This window comes from Nematolebias whitei, chromosome 8 (assembly GCF_014905685.2).
Source record: "Nematolebias whitei isolate Nwh7 chromosome 8, NemWhi1, whole genome shotgun sequence".
NCBI classification, from domain to species: domain Eukaryota; kingdom Metazoa; phylum Chordata; class Actinopteri; order Cyprinodontiformes; family Rivulidae; genus Nematolebias; species Nematolebias whitei.
In genome coordinates this window covers 21877049-21893840 of record NC_056505.1, presented here as the reverse complement: position 1 = coordinate 21893840, position 16792 = coordinate 21877049, and the positions used below count along the sequence as shown (strand labels likewise).

At 39.5% G+C, this 16792-nt stretch overlaps 2 protein-coding genes across 2 annotated transcripts in view; one reads left to right on the top strand and one right to left on the bottom strand.

The window, feature by feature from the left end:
- The window catches only part of cmya5 (cardiomyopathy associated 5), a 14092-nt gene extending 9835 nt beyond the window's left edge, over positions 1 to 4257 (top strand). Inside the window, exons 9-14 of the mRNA XM_037680106.1 lie at positions 828 to 974; positions 1119 to 1266; positions 1414 to 1547; positions 1931 to 2039; positions 3762 to 3938; positions 4005 to 4257. Coding sequence (XP_037536034.1) covers positions 828 to 974; positions 1119 to 1266; positions 1414 to 1547; positions 1931 to 2039; positions 3762 to 3938; positions 4005 to 4257 — 968 coding nt within the window. The remainder of the gene's footprint in view (positions 1 to 827; positions 975 to 1118; positions 1267 to 1413; positions 1548 to 1930; positions 2040 to 3761; positions 3939 to 4004) is intronic.
- Positions 4258 to 10955: 6698 nt separating this feature from the next.
- Positions 10956 to 16091, bottom strand: mtx3 (metaxin 3). The gene is made up of 9 exons (XM_037680468.1): positions 16001 to 16091; positions 14539 to 14608; positions 13908 to 13984; positions 13731 to 13823; positions 13464 to 13646; positions 13304 to 13380; positions 11511 to 11668; positions 11260 to 11348; positions 10956 to 11120 (listed from the first exon to the last, which is right to left on the bottom strand). The coding sequence occupies exons 1-9, from the start codon at positions 16079 to 16081 to the stop codon at positions 11025 to 11027; spliced, it is 924 nt and encodes a 307-aa protein (XP_037536396.1). The 5' UTR covers positions 16082 to 16091; the 3' UTR covers positions 10956 to 11024.
- Between the last annotated feature and the right edge of the window lie 701 nt (positions 16092 to 16792).

Sequence of the window (16792 nt, the reverse complement as noted above, 5' to 3'; positions counted from 1 at the left end):
GGGCAGCATGGTGGCGCAACTGGTAGAGTTGCTGCCTCTCAGCGAGCAGGTCCTTTGTTCAAACCCCGGTCCAGGGGCCTTTCTGGGTTGAGTTTGCATGTTCTCTCCATGCATGCGTGGGTTTTCTCCGGGTACTCCGGTTTCCTCCCACAGACCAAAAACATGCATGTTAGGCTGATTGGTAACTCTAAATTGTCCCTAGGTGTGAGTGAGAGAGTGAATGGTTGTTTGTCTCATTTGTCTCTATGTGGCCCTGTGATGGACCTGTGACCCGTCCAGGGTGTACCCCGCCCCTCGCACAGTGATTGCTGGACATTGGCACCGGCGACCTCCGTGACCCAAAATGGAATAAGCGGGTAAAGATAATGGATGGATGGATGGATGGATGGATATATGTATATAAATACTAAAATAGATATAACATCCCTACTTTGCAGATTTTCACCTATCGCGGGGGTGTCTCTAACATAACCCCCGTGACAAGTGAGGGACTACTGTACTGCAGTATTCCTTATTTAGTTTTACGAGGAACCAGGTTTTCTTGTAATCTTTTAAATTAAAGTGGACTTGATCAGCAATTCTTTCTGAAGATATGCCAACATTTTTAAACTTTGATGATTTTTCATTCATTTTTGTTCCAGTATGTAACCATTTTTAAACCATGGAGTGCTATGGATTAAGGCCACTTTCAAAGATTACCACAGTAAAACAAGAAGGATTTAGGGGTTGCTCCATACCTTTACATAGTACTGCATCTTCTGTTATTAATCTGAAGTTCTTGTTCGTGTCTCATCGGGCCTCTCTGTCTGTGTCGCTGCTGGTGACAGTCGTGTCAGAGGAGTACCGGGTGACGGTGAAGGAGAGTTATTGTGTCCTGGAGGAACTGGAGCCAGACAAGACATACAAGGCGTGGGTGATGGCCGTCAACTATACTGGTTGTTCTCTGCCCAGTGAGAAACTCCTCTTCAGAACAGGTCAGCCCACTCCCTGGAGCTTAACCTCCAACAATGTGGCATTAAAAAAAAAAAATCAGATGAAACTAAAGCTTTTTCTTTTCTTTCGCATGCTGCAAAGAGTTTAAAGTTGTGATTAATGGGTGACGCGTGTCTTTGTATCAGCTCCGTCGGTGCCAGTGATCGACACGGAGCGCTGCACCGTCCTGTGGGATTCTGCCACGCTGAGGTGGAGCCCAGCTCAACAGAGTCCCGGACAGAGTTACACTCTGGAGTACTGCCGGCAGTATGAGCTGGAAGGAGAAGGGCTCCGGTGGGTGAAGGACGACGTCTTTAGTTTTATTTTCTGATGCTGATCACTCAGCTTTACAGACTTGATGCCAAATCTCCATCTGAAATAGAAAAAAAAAGCAGTAAAATGACACATTTTCTTGTCACTGAAGTATTTATACGTTTCTAGATCAATCTCAGGAATCAAAGTTTGCGAACAAAGAGTTCTCCTGCAACCCAATGAGAATTACCTGTTTTACCTGAAAGCTGTGAATGCAGCAGGAGTCAGTGAGCAAAGTGAGGCTGCGCTCGTTTCTACAAGAGGTAAAGACGCAGTAATGTCCTGTCTATATTTATGTAAGTGTGTTTAACTGTTGTAGTCTCCCAAGTTTAAAAGGGCATCCTCATCTGACGTTAGCCTGCGCATACGGCTATAACTGTCAGTTTTACAGATAAGCTAAAATTTGTCGTGTTAGTAGCTGAGAGTTATTCTCAACCTACAGTCTGAGCACTTTCACATCCTGCGAGATTTCACAGTACTGCTTGAGCCTGCACATAAAGCTATGTGAAAGGTTAGACCAAAACAGCTATAATTCTGTCCCTCCTCCACATAAGATGAGTTTAGTTTAAATCTCAGATATAAAAGGTGATGTTATTCCTTTCTGGAATGATCGGCCTTTAATTTTGTCTTTTCTCGCTGTTTTTAGGGACGAGATTTCACCTGCTGAAAGCTTCAGCTCATCCCGCTTTGAAGCTGTCAGACGACCAGACCACCCTGCACTTCTCCCAGGATGCTCACAAAACCACAGGAAAAGAGTACGTTTAACCCAGTAACTGTCACGGTTTTAAGGGCGGACCCAAGAATGCAGGCCGACACAAGTCAGATTTATTTATAAAGCACATTTAAAATAGCAGCAGTTACCAAAGTGCTTAACAATAAAATCAGCATCAAGGAAAAATAAGAAGATATAATTAAAAGCATCAAAACATGAAGAACATCAGAAGCAGTGAGTGAAGTGGTCTGTCTAATGTTGGGGGGGGGGGGGGGGGGGATGGGGTGTTTCAAAGTTTAGGGCCCATGACTGAAAAAGTCCGATCTCTTGAGCTTCAGCCTGTTTTTTGGTACAACCAAAGCAGCTGGTCAGATGATCTCAGTGCCCGAGAAGGAACATGTGGTTGAAGTAGGTCAGAGGGGTATGAGGATGGAAGGCCAGGGCAAGATGTTAGGATAATTTTAATATTATCCTTGTAATAGCTCTTTAAATAAATATGCCACACAGGAGAGGTAGATAATTTTCTTAATCCCAGGTTTAATCTTGCAAGATGAAACAGAGGTTGAAATACAAGCAGGCAAGATGTTTGACGCTTCGTCTCCAAGTCTGTTCATGAGAGCCTAAAAGAGAGTCTTTTTATAATGTTATCAGTCAGACCCGAGGTCAGACAACTCCTGCTTCCTTTTTGCTTAGGCTTGAGTGTTAGGAGTGAAAGGCTCCATGCCTCTGCCTCCACTCTGTCCAGACAAAGCACTCTTTAACACACACATGGTAATATGAGTTATAGCATTTGACTTTAGTAAGTGAAAACATCTGTGACCTTTCACATCTCCATCAGGAGATCTGACTGACCCCAGCACAGAGCGTGTTACAGTCCAGTCAGGTAGTAATAAAAGCATGGACTAGTTTTTCAAGGTCAGATCTGGACAACTCTGACTTTAGCTTAACTTTCTGCCTTAACTGGAAGAAGCTTCTCTGCAGAACAGATTTGGTTTGTTTATTAAACTTAAAGTCGGTGTCTAAAACCATCCCGACATTTTTAACAGACTGGTCAAGATGTGGCTGAAGAGAGTCCAGGTTTACAGGATCAGAGACAGCAGCAGAGCTAGGGCTAAACTCAATGACTTCAGCTTTTTGACCATTGAAACTTAAAAAAAAGGAAACCATCCACACCTTAAAATCATCATCAACAAGGAACTCTAAGAAATGTATTTTAAAACAAAAAATGCTGTTGATGACTCGGGACCGGACATCGTCAAAGTCAGTCAGAGATTCTTTATTGTCATTCCACCACGTGTGGTACATGTAGTGGAACGAAATTATGTACACAGAGTCCCAGTTGCATCCAACAATAAAATGTAAAAGAAAAACAGTAATAAGATCTAAGATATGAACTAAGACAAACATCAACTAAATATACACTAAGCACTAATAGCATAAAAACAATAAACACAATATGCCGATTGTGTGATGCTCAGCAAGTGAGCAGTGAGAAACACAAGGATTATATGGACAGAATCTGAACGAGAAGATGGAAAACAGCTGAGCTTAATGAGATGGGGGGGCAGGTGTGAGAGGGAGTGGCAGGACTGAGTAGCAGAGACTAACTGGGAACAATACTGAGAGTGGCTGGGAACACAGGGTGGATAAACTAAACAAAAAGAAAGTGCAGAAATTAACGACCAGGACCGATAAACACGAAAACGAGCTTCAGAACAGAAACAGATCATGGAGCAGTGAGTAAACATTTAAAACTGTTTTCTAGGTGTCCATCCATCCTGGGGGAGTTGCTGCCTCCTCAAGGGCTCCATTACTGGGAGACTGTGGTGTCTGGATGTCCAGCCTACAGGCTCGGAGTAACGTGCACGGCAGCCAATAGAAGCAGCTCACTTGGGGAAAATGGCACGTCATGGTGTTTGCAGTGCACCCCCACCCCATCAGGGTAAGCTCGGTGACCTATTTGAGAAGTCACTTCAGTTCGTGTTTTAATCCTCCTCCATTTATGCAGCTGTAGGTTTCAGTTACTCCACAGTGACGTTCAGTCCAGCGTGCTCGTGACTGAGACGCCTGAGCGAGTGGGCGTCCTCTTGGACCATCATCTTGGTCGTCTGTCCTTCTACAATCCCCACAGCGGACAGTTGTTAGGGACGTTCAGGGAGCGTTTCAGCCAGCCCTGCCATCCTGTGCTGGCCCTGGAGCAGCCGGGCAGCCTGCAGCTGTGCACGGCGCTGGAGGTACCAGAGTTTACCAAAGATGCCTAAAACTCTGCTGCATGCACTGTTTAAACACAATCCTTAAAAAATAGAAATATTCTGCTGCCTAAGGCACCATAAACATCTGGAAAATAACCATGTTGTAAAAAATAATTAAAGTACTGTTTTAAGCTTTAATTTAACATGCAATATTTATTTTTGGCCCCAATTTCAACAACTAAGTTATTTTTTTTTTAACATGTAATGACAAAATTACAAAAATACAAGATTCAAATTGTTAGAATACAAAAAATAGGTCCAAAATCACAAACATTTAAGTTAATTAATATTTTTTAGTTTTTGAAATTTAAATGAAAACATTTAAACTTGCTGTACGGTAATAAAATATGATAGTTATGGCTATGATGATAACAAGATCATTATCATATGATGATGAGTTACTGTTTGAAAAAAAGGTAAACATGATAAAAATGGTTTCATTTTGAAAACAACAACACTTTCCATACCTGCTGAGTCGTTTATGAAGGGTTTGTTTATCTGAGCAAAAAATACATTGAAAGGTTTGAAACTAATAAAAATACAATTATGGTGTGAAAATGTCTGCATTTAAAAATATATCCATTTATCAATAATTAAATCTGTGTAAAATGACAGAAATACAGTAATTCCCCTTTTTACATCTAATGTATCACTGATTTTATGTAACTTCATATTTGTACATAAAGGAATAAACTTGAATTTATTATTTTATTATTAAAACTAAGAGGAAATTTTGGAAGAATCACAAAGTTTTTGATATTTCTTTTATGTCAATTAAAGAAAATTGTAAAAAAAAAAAAGACATTTATTTATAGTTACCATTTTACCCCACGTATTTTACACAAGAAATATACAGATGTAATTAAAAATTAAGAAACTATCAGAACAGAAATAAATATGTGAATAAATAAGTATAATTTACAAGTTTAGTATAAAACCCTAATAATTTTTACAGTGTGTCTCATTAAATCAACATGTTTTTCATGGAGACAATATTTGTGTTCATTTACAACAAAAGGCCTTGATCAGTGGAAATTTGAAAAAATCTTTCCTCAGAAACAAATACCTTGATTTTTCTTGCTGCATTTAGTAAAAGAAATAGTAATAATAATTAAAAAAAAATGGATATTTGTCCTAAAATGTGCAAGTGGGTGTTTTACATGCTTTGGATGACTTTTGTAGTTTTGACTAAAATATTTATTTGTTATTTATGTGAAAGTTTTGTACCATTTTGTTTGTATTCCTGTTTTTAGGTGGTCTTATCTGACAGAAACTGTCAGAACAAAACGTCATCCTCTGTACATTCAGTAAGGGTTAGTTCAGGTCTTTTATGGGTGGAGTTTAAACGGCACGTTTATCTTTTAAACTGTGTTTCATATTGTGAATTTATGTAAATACCTTTTTAAACAGAAGTGATCTGTTTCCTGCTACTGATGTTTTCACTGTTATTGCTTTGATTATGTCTAAAATTAGGATTATTTTTCTATTTGCACAAATAGATTTTGTTTGTTGTGATTCATTATCCATCCTCCACCAGAGGGCCTCAGCTCTCCATCAGCTGTAAAACTGGTCCCAGTGTGCGTCACTTTACTGGAATTCTGTATAAAAATGCTCATTATGATCAGACCGTCATCTAAACTAGTGAATCACTGAAATAAACTGAACCTAAAAACAGTTTTTCAAAGACTTTGTTGGTTTTTATTAGCTGTAAAGCTCTCTGTGACGTTTATTTCACCCAACAAATTATGATGCAATACAGGACTTTAAATCTAAAAGTCAAATATGAAGAAAACATTGTGAACAAAAAGTATTTTGTGTTAAAAATAGATGCGTTTTTGTCATAGTACTTCAAACTTTAACATAAAAAGGCTTTTAAACATCAGTGGGTTCCACCCACTGTCATGGTTTAAGCTCCATTTTCCCAGAGAACGTGCCATTTCCAGTTATTTCACAGATATTTTCCAGGCAGTCACCTTTTCTCCTGTTTGGAGGAAAACAAAATGTGAGACATTTGGAGGGCACACACAAAACCCACCAGGGAGCAGTTTCTGGCCTCCATGTGAGGAGTTGGACTGTGAAGCTGCAGCCTGAAGGAAAACTCTTTAAAAAATTAAGTCATAGCCTGATTTTTTCTTTTCCATCTTTCTGCGAGAGGAACATTTTGTTGTTGTAGCTTAAAGAAGGAAGTAACTGTTTTCTTACAGCAGGTTTACATGCACAGTACACTTTACTCCTGCAGATTATATATTTTTTTCCAGTTTTCAGAGTCAAAGTGTTAGCCTTTTAAATGTTATTTGTCTATCTGCAAGGTTATCAGTAATATAGAAGTGACTGTTCATTACAGATTCAACTGTGCTTTATTTGTTAGTACAAAAGCATAAAAGCCAAAAATTCAAGACTTCTATTTTGCCCATTATCCAAACAAAAGGTTTGAACTGTCAGAAGGTCAAAGAAGAAACAGAAAAGCTTCCAGCAAGAACAACAAACCACCCAAAAACATTTTGATGTACCGTATTTTTCGTTGTGTAAGTCACACTTTTTGCATAAATTTGCATATTTATAACCCAATTTTTGGCTGAGATTTGACGATTTCATTCATTCTGACATGACAAATATTGAACTTGGGGGAGTGGTGGCGCAGAGGATAGAGAAGGTGGGCCTGTGATCGGAAGATTGCCGGTTCAAGCCCCGGTACCGACAACATCAAAAATGTGGGTGGGGTACGTGAAGCACCCACACCTGCCCACACCCTGGGCCCATGAGCAAGGCCCTTAACCCCTGTCTGCTCCTTAAAACAGGTCTCTCTTGAAAATGAGTTCTAGTGGCTCAATGAGACTACCTGGATAAATAAAGGGGAAATGAAAAAAAAAGAACACCGCCATTTTCAGCCGCTATATATGGGCCCTCGAGTAGTATGGCAAGCCAATTCTCTCATTAATAGGTAAACGTTGCTATTAATGAGACTCTTGGCTTGCCATACAGAGCCACCTTCGTCTTGCTCCAGAACTCCTGGAACAAAAGTCAAATCAGATTTGATCATTAAACTGCATTTATTAAGGAAAAGTTCAACTGAGACCCACCTTTACTATAATGTCGAGCAAACAAATAATTGTTTTTAAGTGTTAATTTTCTTAGATTCTTGTTTAAGTCCTCCCGTGCACGCTCCCGCGGCTGCCATTTGGCAGCCAATTGATTTTTGGCACAACACCGGCCCTTGTTTTCAGGTGGTCAGCGGTGATGCATAACAAACGCGAAGCGTCAATGACGACACATAATAAATGCGACTTATACGACGAAGCGACTTATTTGCGGTTTTTTTTTCCACTTTATTAGACAAATTTGGACTGATGCGACGTGCACGGTGGCAAGTACGGTACAAGCCCAATTCTGTAAACGTCGGGATGTTGTGTAAAATGTACTCTGAAACAGTTTACAACTCTCACAAACTATGTTCACAGAGGATCAGAGTAAGCACGTCAAAAGGTTAAACTAAGAATAAAATAATAATGAATTAGGAAAACGAGGGGGCAGCACGGTGGCGCAACTGGTAGAGCTGCTGCCTCTCAGCGAGCAGGTCCCTGGTTCAAACCCCGGTCCAGGGGCCTTTCTGGGTGGAGTTTGCATGTTCTCTCCGTGCATGCGTGGGTTTTCTCCGGGTACTCCGGTTTCCTCCCACAGTCCAAAAACATGCATGTTAGGCTGATTGGTAACTCTAAATTGTCCCTAGGTGTGAGTGAGAGAGTGAATGTTTGTTTGTCTCTATGTGGCCCTGCGATGGACTTGCGACCCATCCAGGGTTTACCCCGCCCCCCGCACAGTGATTGCACAGTGATTGCTGGACATGGGCACCAGCGACCCCCGTGACCCAAAATGGAACAAACGGGTAAAGATAATGGATGGATGGATAGGAAAACGAGGTAATTTTTTATTTGATGGCAGCAACACATCAAAAAGTTGAGATGTGTTTCCCACTGTGGAGCATCTCCTCCTCTTTTACCATCTGTGAACACCAGGGACTGAAGAAACCGCTGGACACTTGGGAGGAAAATGTTCCATATCCTCTGTTTTCTGTTTTCAGCCCTGAGTCCTCTTTGTGATTTTTTTTTGTTTCATGACGCACCAAATGTTTTTATTGGTCTGAGGTCTGGACAGTCTTCTATTAGAACCCTTCTATGCTGAAATATGCAAGACCTTCTCTGAAGAAGATGTCTGCATGGCATATTATGTTGTAAGATCTGTTTACACTTTTCTGCACTGATGGTGCCTTTTCAGATATGTAAGCTCCCCATGCCAGAGGCTCTAATGCACCTCCATACCATCAGGAAGACTTGAACTGTTCACTGACGACAGGCTGTATGGTCCCTCTCTTCAGTACAGAGGATGTGCTGTCTGTGGTTCTCAAACGGATTTAAAATTTTGATTCATCTGACCACAGAACAGTTTTCCACCTGACCTCAGTCCATTTTGAACAAGCGTTGGCCCAGAGAAGACGGCAGATTTTCTGGGCCATGCTCACACATGGCTTTTTTGTTTTTTTGTTGCATGATAGAGCTTTAACTAGCATTTGAAGGAGGCACAGCAAAATGTTTACAGTGGTGGGTGGAAATGTTCCTGAGACCATGCAGTTGTGCCCAGAACAGAATCAGACCTGCTCTTTTGCAGCGCCACCTAAAGGCCAGAAGATGACAAGCATCAAAAATGGACTTCAACCTTGCCCTGTGCAGATTTCTCCAGACTCTTAAAATGTGTTATTATAAATTGTAGATTCAGCCTTTCACATTTTCTGTTAAGGAACAACCTGAATGTTTCAGCCTCTCTAAACTACTTTTTATTCTCAGTCCTCATACTGACCTGTTGCCAATTCACGTATCTAAATGCTCCTCCAGCTGTTTCTAATTTGTATCACTTTTACAGCATTTTTCCCCACAGTCCTCTTTAGAGATGTGTCAGGGCTCTAAAATTCATAAAACCTGTACAGTTTTTTGTTTTAAACACTTGATGTTTACTCTATTGTGAATAAAATATGGCTTTATAAGATTTGCAAATCATTGCAATCTGTTTACATTTTACATGACGTCCCAAGTTTTATTTTTTTAAATTGGGGTAGTGTGCAATAATAATAATAAAAAACCTAAAACTATTTTTGAAGCTGTTGTCTAATTTCATAACATGTTTAAGAAGATATCGCTCCTTCACACCTGGAACCATCAGAATGTGACACTTCACTCCTCAGGCAACAAGCCTGTTAAATAACACAAAAACAAGAGAAACGCTTTCATTTCAACATATATATTTTAATATACACAAAATGACTAAATTGCTACAGCTCACAGGCACGTTTGGAAATGTCATGGATTTGCTTTGAGAAAATACAAAAAATAAATACATTACCAGTGTGAAATCGTATTATTTTTTAAAACAAAGACAGCTCTCTGATTGTTAACAGATAATAAAGAGGACTAAAATAATTTGACATGAATACAAGCTGCCAAGAACACAGCTGGCATTCTGACACTTGTACAGATGTTTCAGCAGCCATGAACAAACACTAACCACTCAAACGGATCCGAACGTGTCTTTTTTTAAAAGATGATGGGCAACAAGCACAAAGAGGGAACGCATAACTGATGGGAGTTTTGAACACTCACTTAAGAGTCGTCACTAAAGACACAATAACTGAAAGAATCACTTGGAATAGACTGAATTAGTTGACCCATAAAACACCAGAATATAGAACTAAACAGTGATCCCACTAAAAAATAAAAACATCAAAAAGTAGCTGATTTGACGGTCCCAAATACCACCTCTGTTTCAATAATAGCAGTTTCAATAAAATAACACAGGCACAGCAAATAATACACAACATGGCAGAATAACCACATGTGGAATAAATGTGCAAAACCAAGGCAACAACTGGTAATGTTACAAAATACCTCCAACTCAAAGACATCAGGTTGAGTCCACAGGAAAACTCGAAAACATGAAATAATCTAAATTATTATGCAGAAATCTAATATAAAGTGCGAAGTTCTTCCAATAACTAGTGAAATGTAGCTAAATGTTTGAGTCAGCTGATCTGCCTATGTGGAGGAAATGTATCACGCTGGTTATAATTCTATTTAACGACAAGCTGAACACTAAGGTGGAGATGAGCGAAGAAAAAAGAATAAAAAGTTAACTGGGTCCCTGTCACGAGCTTGACTGCAGACAGACTTTACACTAATGCAAAGAACTTCAAGGATGTTTTACAGTGAATGCAAGAACTTGTGCTCATCTTAAAAAGATCTTTCGTAGTCAAATACAGAAAACAAGTAGATTTACTTTAAAGCAACACAGCTCAGACATGCTCTGATGTGATCGCGAGAGACAAACTCAAACAGAAAGTATAGAAATCTTTAAAGCATGAGTAAAAGATTCAAAGCATAAAGTGAACTACTCATTTCCCTGCTGGACTCATTTCCTTCGCCGTCCCTTTGAACTTGTTTTTGTCACGGAGCACCGCTTCACAGCGTTCCAGCCGTCACCACATACATGCACATCCTCCTTTATAAACACATTACACATGCACTTTTTCTTCCCCCTCGGACGAACATCTTTAAACTCTATCATCATTGTAGTAAAATAGTCTCCTTTAATTATATAAGTTATACTCCTGTTAATAAAATAGTGAGTTTCCATTTGAGTCACAGTCCAGGTTGACTAGATTTCTCCTCCTTTTCAGGATGTTCAGCTTGACTCAAAGCTTGTTTTATTTACAGGGAGCTCCTCAGTGAGTTTTAGGCAGGAGTAGAGCTCTTTGCACTGGACAGACCAGGTTTGGGGTCTGCTCTGTAGGGTTTGTGCTGTGGGCTACTGCGCAGATTATCATCCATCTACAGTAAAAAAAAGGTACACTTTAGACAGTTTCCATGTGAATGAGAAATAAATTATATTAGCAAGAACTGAGTGGCGATACCTGCTGAAAGCAACCATGAACCCATGCAAAAGAAGAGAAAGGGAAAGCAGAAGCACCTTTTCAATCAAGTTGGACTCTTTGTTTACAAGCTGTGTTAGTTTCTGCAGGTTTGCATCCACCGTTTCCTGAACAGGTGGGGGAGGACCTGGGGAGGGATGAAGGAAGGAGAAGGAGGTGGAGCAGGAGCACTGTTAGAGATAGTGTTAGTTTTTGCATTCTTCTGAGCATTAAATTTCACCCTAGGTTTGAGTTTTAATACTATCAAGCATCAAAGAGGGAGATTTTTAACGGCATGCAGGAATCTTACAAGGCTGATCTGAACTGAAGTAAACTGCAAGGATGTTGTCACAAAAGCGCGTGAGGTTTTCCAGCTGTCTGAGGTGGCTCTGCAGAGGACTGCTGGGAAGGTCTGCTTTGTCGAGAGGTGCCACAAAACCAAACACGAAGGAATCCAGACTGGTTGGCCTTTTGTCAAAAACACACCCACGTAAGACCAAAACACTTCTACAAACATGTAAACACAAGCAAATTAAGACTGTGACATCACATGTTTATCACACAACTGAATACTTTCAACTAAACATATTTAACAGCTAGTACTTGTTTTTATTCTTTAAAGCTTTTCTGTTTTTTGATCGTCTTAATTTGTCTTGCAATATTTAAACCTTTTTTTTTCTCTCTCTATGCTCTGGTGAAGTCAGACGTGTCTCCCGGTGCTCCGTCCCCCCACTGCAATCTTTCATCTTGTGAACCCTTAAAGAGCCTCTTTTTTTCCTGCCCACCTTCCTAATTCAAAGGACTTGATCAGCTGGTCTCTCAACAAAATCGATCAACTTCTCCCGACAGGAGTCAGGGTAAGGACGACCCTCAACGGAAACAAATTGGATTCATGATGACAACTGTTTTTTTGCTGTTTGGGTTGGTGAAATCTGGATTGTCTACAAATGTGTGTGGATGTGTCGAAGCTTGGCAGCACTCAGACTGAATTATGTGGAGCTGCGTCAGAGCTGGAGCAGCTGTTATCAGGACTGTGAACTTTCTGGCAGCACCCATGAACGGTGGGAATAATCTTGGAGAAGCTGTGAGCTCAACTTTAAGGAATCAGTTCGGCTGTTTGGAGTTTCCATCAGAGGAATATACCAGCGAGACTTTAAAAAGGCAGAAACAGCAATTCACAAGTTCTGCCTGAACTAAACTGTGGCCTTGATGGCAGACTTATCTCAACTCCTCCTGGCATGATTAGAAAAAACAAAGATGCTTTGTCTGTCTCCTCACCTCCCCCTTCCCCAGGGCCATGGACATGTGACAGAACCTCAACAGAGCTGATGATGAATGACACCTCTTATCTGGACTATGCTACGACCTTCCCTTAAAATTCAATGTCTTCACCGGCCTATATGTACATGTACCACATCTATTTATATCCTGCACAGAAGATCAACATCATCAGGCCAGGACTCTGTGGTCTACACTCATCTCCAGGCCGGCGGTCACTCTTTCAGGGATGAAGATGTTCACATCCTGGACAGAGAGGAACGATGGTTTGAGAGAGGAGTAAAGGAGGCCATCTTTGTGAAAAGAAATCGTCCATCATTAAACAGGGGTGGAGGCCTCGGTGTTCCAACTGTCCCCCTCTTACAATGCTGTGATTGCTAGTATCACTCAGCCCTCTGTGAATAGTAAACAGCCATCAGTGTGCTAATGATCCATTGTTAGGCTGATGGTCCTTCTTGAGCATGTGATCAGCTGGTTTTGGTTGTCAGCAGCAAAACTGGTTGATCCACTCTGAGAAGGTGCTATTTAAGAGACTGAGCTGAATACAGCACCTCAGACTGAGGAAGTCTCTCGGATGAAAGATAAAACATTTCTACAATGTTTATTTTTTTATTTTTTTTTTTTGGAATGTCCAGAGGACCAGATTTAACTTTTTTAGATTATTCTTAATAAGAATAAGAAGGCTGCGCTTTTATAGTAGCAGCTCTGTGAACTCCGTCCATCTTTCGGACGACTGTACGTACATGTTCTCGTTGTATCTCGGTGCAATGATAATAAAGCTTATTCTGATTCTGATTAAACCTAAAGAAACAACGGAGAACTTACAAGTTGCCAAAAAAGTAGTTAGCAGTTCCCAGTCGATAGGAGAGGAGGTTCAGGCACTCTTTAGCATCACTGTAGATCTGAAGCAGAGCAGGACACATTTAAGAAAAACATGAAACTAAAACAACAGGAGTACAAATCAGACAGACAACAGGGCGACTACCTTTCCCTCCACCTCAGAGATTGTGTGTAACGGCGCCTCTCCTTTGGTTAGGAGGATGCGAGAGAGGGCGATGCTGGCGTGGTGACCTGGGACGAAAAAGTTGAGTGGGAATGGCGAGCGTGACGCAAACCACGGTCGCGTCAGATTGGAGTAGTTTTCTGCATCCACCCAGAAAGTGTGTAACTGTGGGACACAAGACAACATAATAAAATGTATTAATACATAATAATGTTTGACAGGAATAAAGTAGAGGACAGGAGGTGCTACCAGAGCTGGACGCAGTTTCTCTTCAAGCAGAGCGATGTAGGCCATCGTGTCTGCTCCTTGTCTGGCCGTCAGCTCATAATCAGCATTAAACCTCTGCAGAAATTAAATAAAAATTCACAAATGGAATGACTTTACTACAAGGCTTTGAGCTCACGCTGAAGAAGTAGAAACTCTCACCTGTTTTCTCATGAAGTTAAGAATCTGTGCAGGTTCTTGAACTACAGTGTCTCCACAGAGCAACTCTGGGACGCTCGCTGTGGACCAATGAGACACCATGACGCAGCGCAGAGTGAAACAGGCAATGCAAACAGAACCAGTATCAGCAATGCATTAACACAATAAAATATAATGCAAAATAAAAATACATAATAAAAATAATCTATATTTTTGCCAATTATGACCTCAAAAGTTTGAATAAACTATACAGAGCAAGAAAGCATCAAGGAATGAGGAATCAGTATTTATGCTATTCTCCCTTTGAGTGTTTGGATCACAGCTTTTTTTATGAACTACAAACATGTAAAGTGTATTGAAATGATGAAACACAACTCCATCAAACACACAGATTTATAAACACAATGTTTCTCTCCAAAGGAACAGTTTGTCATGATTAAATACACTCTACAAGGTGAATAAAAAAATTAGCAATTATGTTATTACAGCAGGTAAATCTTTGTCCAATTCTTTGCAATTATATTTACCATATAGATTTAATAAATGTTTACAGGTAGACTACAAAAAAAAATCTCATCTTAAGTAATCACGAACGTAGGATTAAGTTTGTAGTTTATGACACGCTGCAGCCCACCTGTTATAGTTTTCCATGTCCAGTCTATAGGAGAAACTGAGACTTTTGCTCCAGAAAATCTGGCGTATGCCTAAAAAAAAAGAAACAAATAAATTAAAATACTGATCATCACCAAAAAATACACACAGCTGTTAGGGAATACAGAATGAAAGGTAAGTAAATTTAAAATTCAAAGGTAATTTAAAAACACAAAGTATGAACATGGTTGGTGCTTGACGCCAAAAGAAATGCAGGTAATGTTTTTGCCTGTGACGGTCTGTTAGCAAAATATCACATGAGTAACTTATTAGATTTTAATGACGTCATTATTGAATGTACATCTCCAACTGATAGGGGTTCAAGATGGCCACCACAGCCAACTGAGCTTGGAAAACACAAAAACATTTACAATTCAGCCAGTTTTAAAGACAATGAGCTCAAATTTTGAGTGGTAACAGAAAGCCTCCCACAGCATACTTTGAGTGTATAATCTTATTTTCAAGGGTTAACTAAAATGACTACAACACCGTCAGTTCTCATCACAATACGATTTTAGTTAAAAACTTTGGCATGAAACGTGGTAAGCAATGTGCATTCTTTCAATGAAAGTTGGATCTTTAGTTCGTACAACACTAAATTTATTTTAAGTGAATTTAAGATTTTCAATTTTTGCACTGTAGTTAAATGACTACAATTTAAGTATAACAAGCAGAAATGTGTCACTGACTGTAAATTAACAATAAAAACTGTTGCAGATTTCCTGCTTTGTCAGGCGAGCACATACAGCGGTCCGTTAGTCAATAAAAATAAATCAAAACAAATCATTACATCGGATTTAATAAAACTGGGAGAAAAAAAGTTTAACTGATTCTTCCATTTAACAATTGCAGCCTATAAGCAAACATGTTGTTTATTTAATTTCTTACTACAGTTTTGCAAGGTTTATAGACTGCCTTCCACTCAAAGTCCTCACAATGGGCTATGGCCCTATTTTAAATTAGAAAAAGCGCCCCCTAGAGGCCACAGTTATTCCTACATGCGCCATCCAACATGATGATCATGAGAAAGAAAACTCAGGTTAGTTTTAGGCAGTATTAACTCGGTCAGAGCCAGTAGTTCCTTAACGAAACAGCTTCAATTAAACCAAAAAGCAAGAAAACCAGCAGCTTTAGTTTAGCTGACCTTGGAGGATCACTGTTTTTTTTAAAGGCAAGAATATTCTTTCATATTCATTTAAACCATTTCCAGGCGTGGCAGTTCTTATCCCGCAGCTGCGACATTAAACTCAACCCTAAACAACATTTTCTTTCCAACACACGTACAGAAATACAAGTTAGCGAGCTGAGTTAGCATGGAAGCTAACGAGAAGAAACAACAACTCAGAAACAAACCCGGGTCGTTAAACTCAGCTCTGGACACAAAGACGACGGTTTGTTTTTTTCCCGAGCAAACAAAATTGTTTTTTTTTTTTTTTTATTTTTACCAGAACTATGAGGGAGTCGGTGTGGACAGAAGGCAAACCCCAATCTCCTCCCCAACATCTCAGCTCCATGGCAGCAGCCATGTTCTGATTCATACACAGTGACGTCACAGCTGTCATATCAGAGCCTGCGCGCGCAGCAGCGGCAGGTGTGTGGGAAAAACAAAACAATGAGGGACGTTCATCACTGTGGTACTGTACTCATTGAGCAAGATCAATTCTTCAAACTTTAGCTTTGAATATTGTTAGCTCTGCTTGTCTGTTAGCAAAATATATCCTAAAACATTGGATGTAATGAAACATTAAGGAAGCAATATTTGGATACATCTACAGCTGAATATGTTTTAGAATCTATACAGTTAAAGATGGCAGCCAAAGCTAATTAATATTAGTCAACACTTAAATGGAAATACTTCAGATATTTTACAGATATTGAGCTAAAATTTGTTGTGGGAGTAGCTGAGTCATTCACAACACATACTCTGAGCTTATCATCTCACAATGAACATTGTGTATACAGTAGAAGTATTTATAAATGGCTACAACGCCTTCATTTCTCACCATCAAATGATTTAAGTTTAAACGATTGGATAAATGTGTTCCTTCCCATTTTAGATATGAAGCATTTGTTTTTAATGTAACTTTAAAACAAAACTGTATTTGTGCATTTGTGTAATTTTATAGTTTTAAATGGAAATAATCAGAAAATTGTCTATTGTACATAAATAGTTTTTTAATAAAGCATAACTTAACACAACATTATTATATATATATATATATATATATATATATATA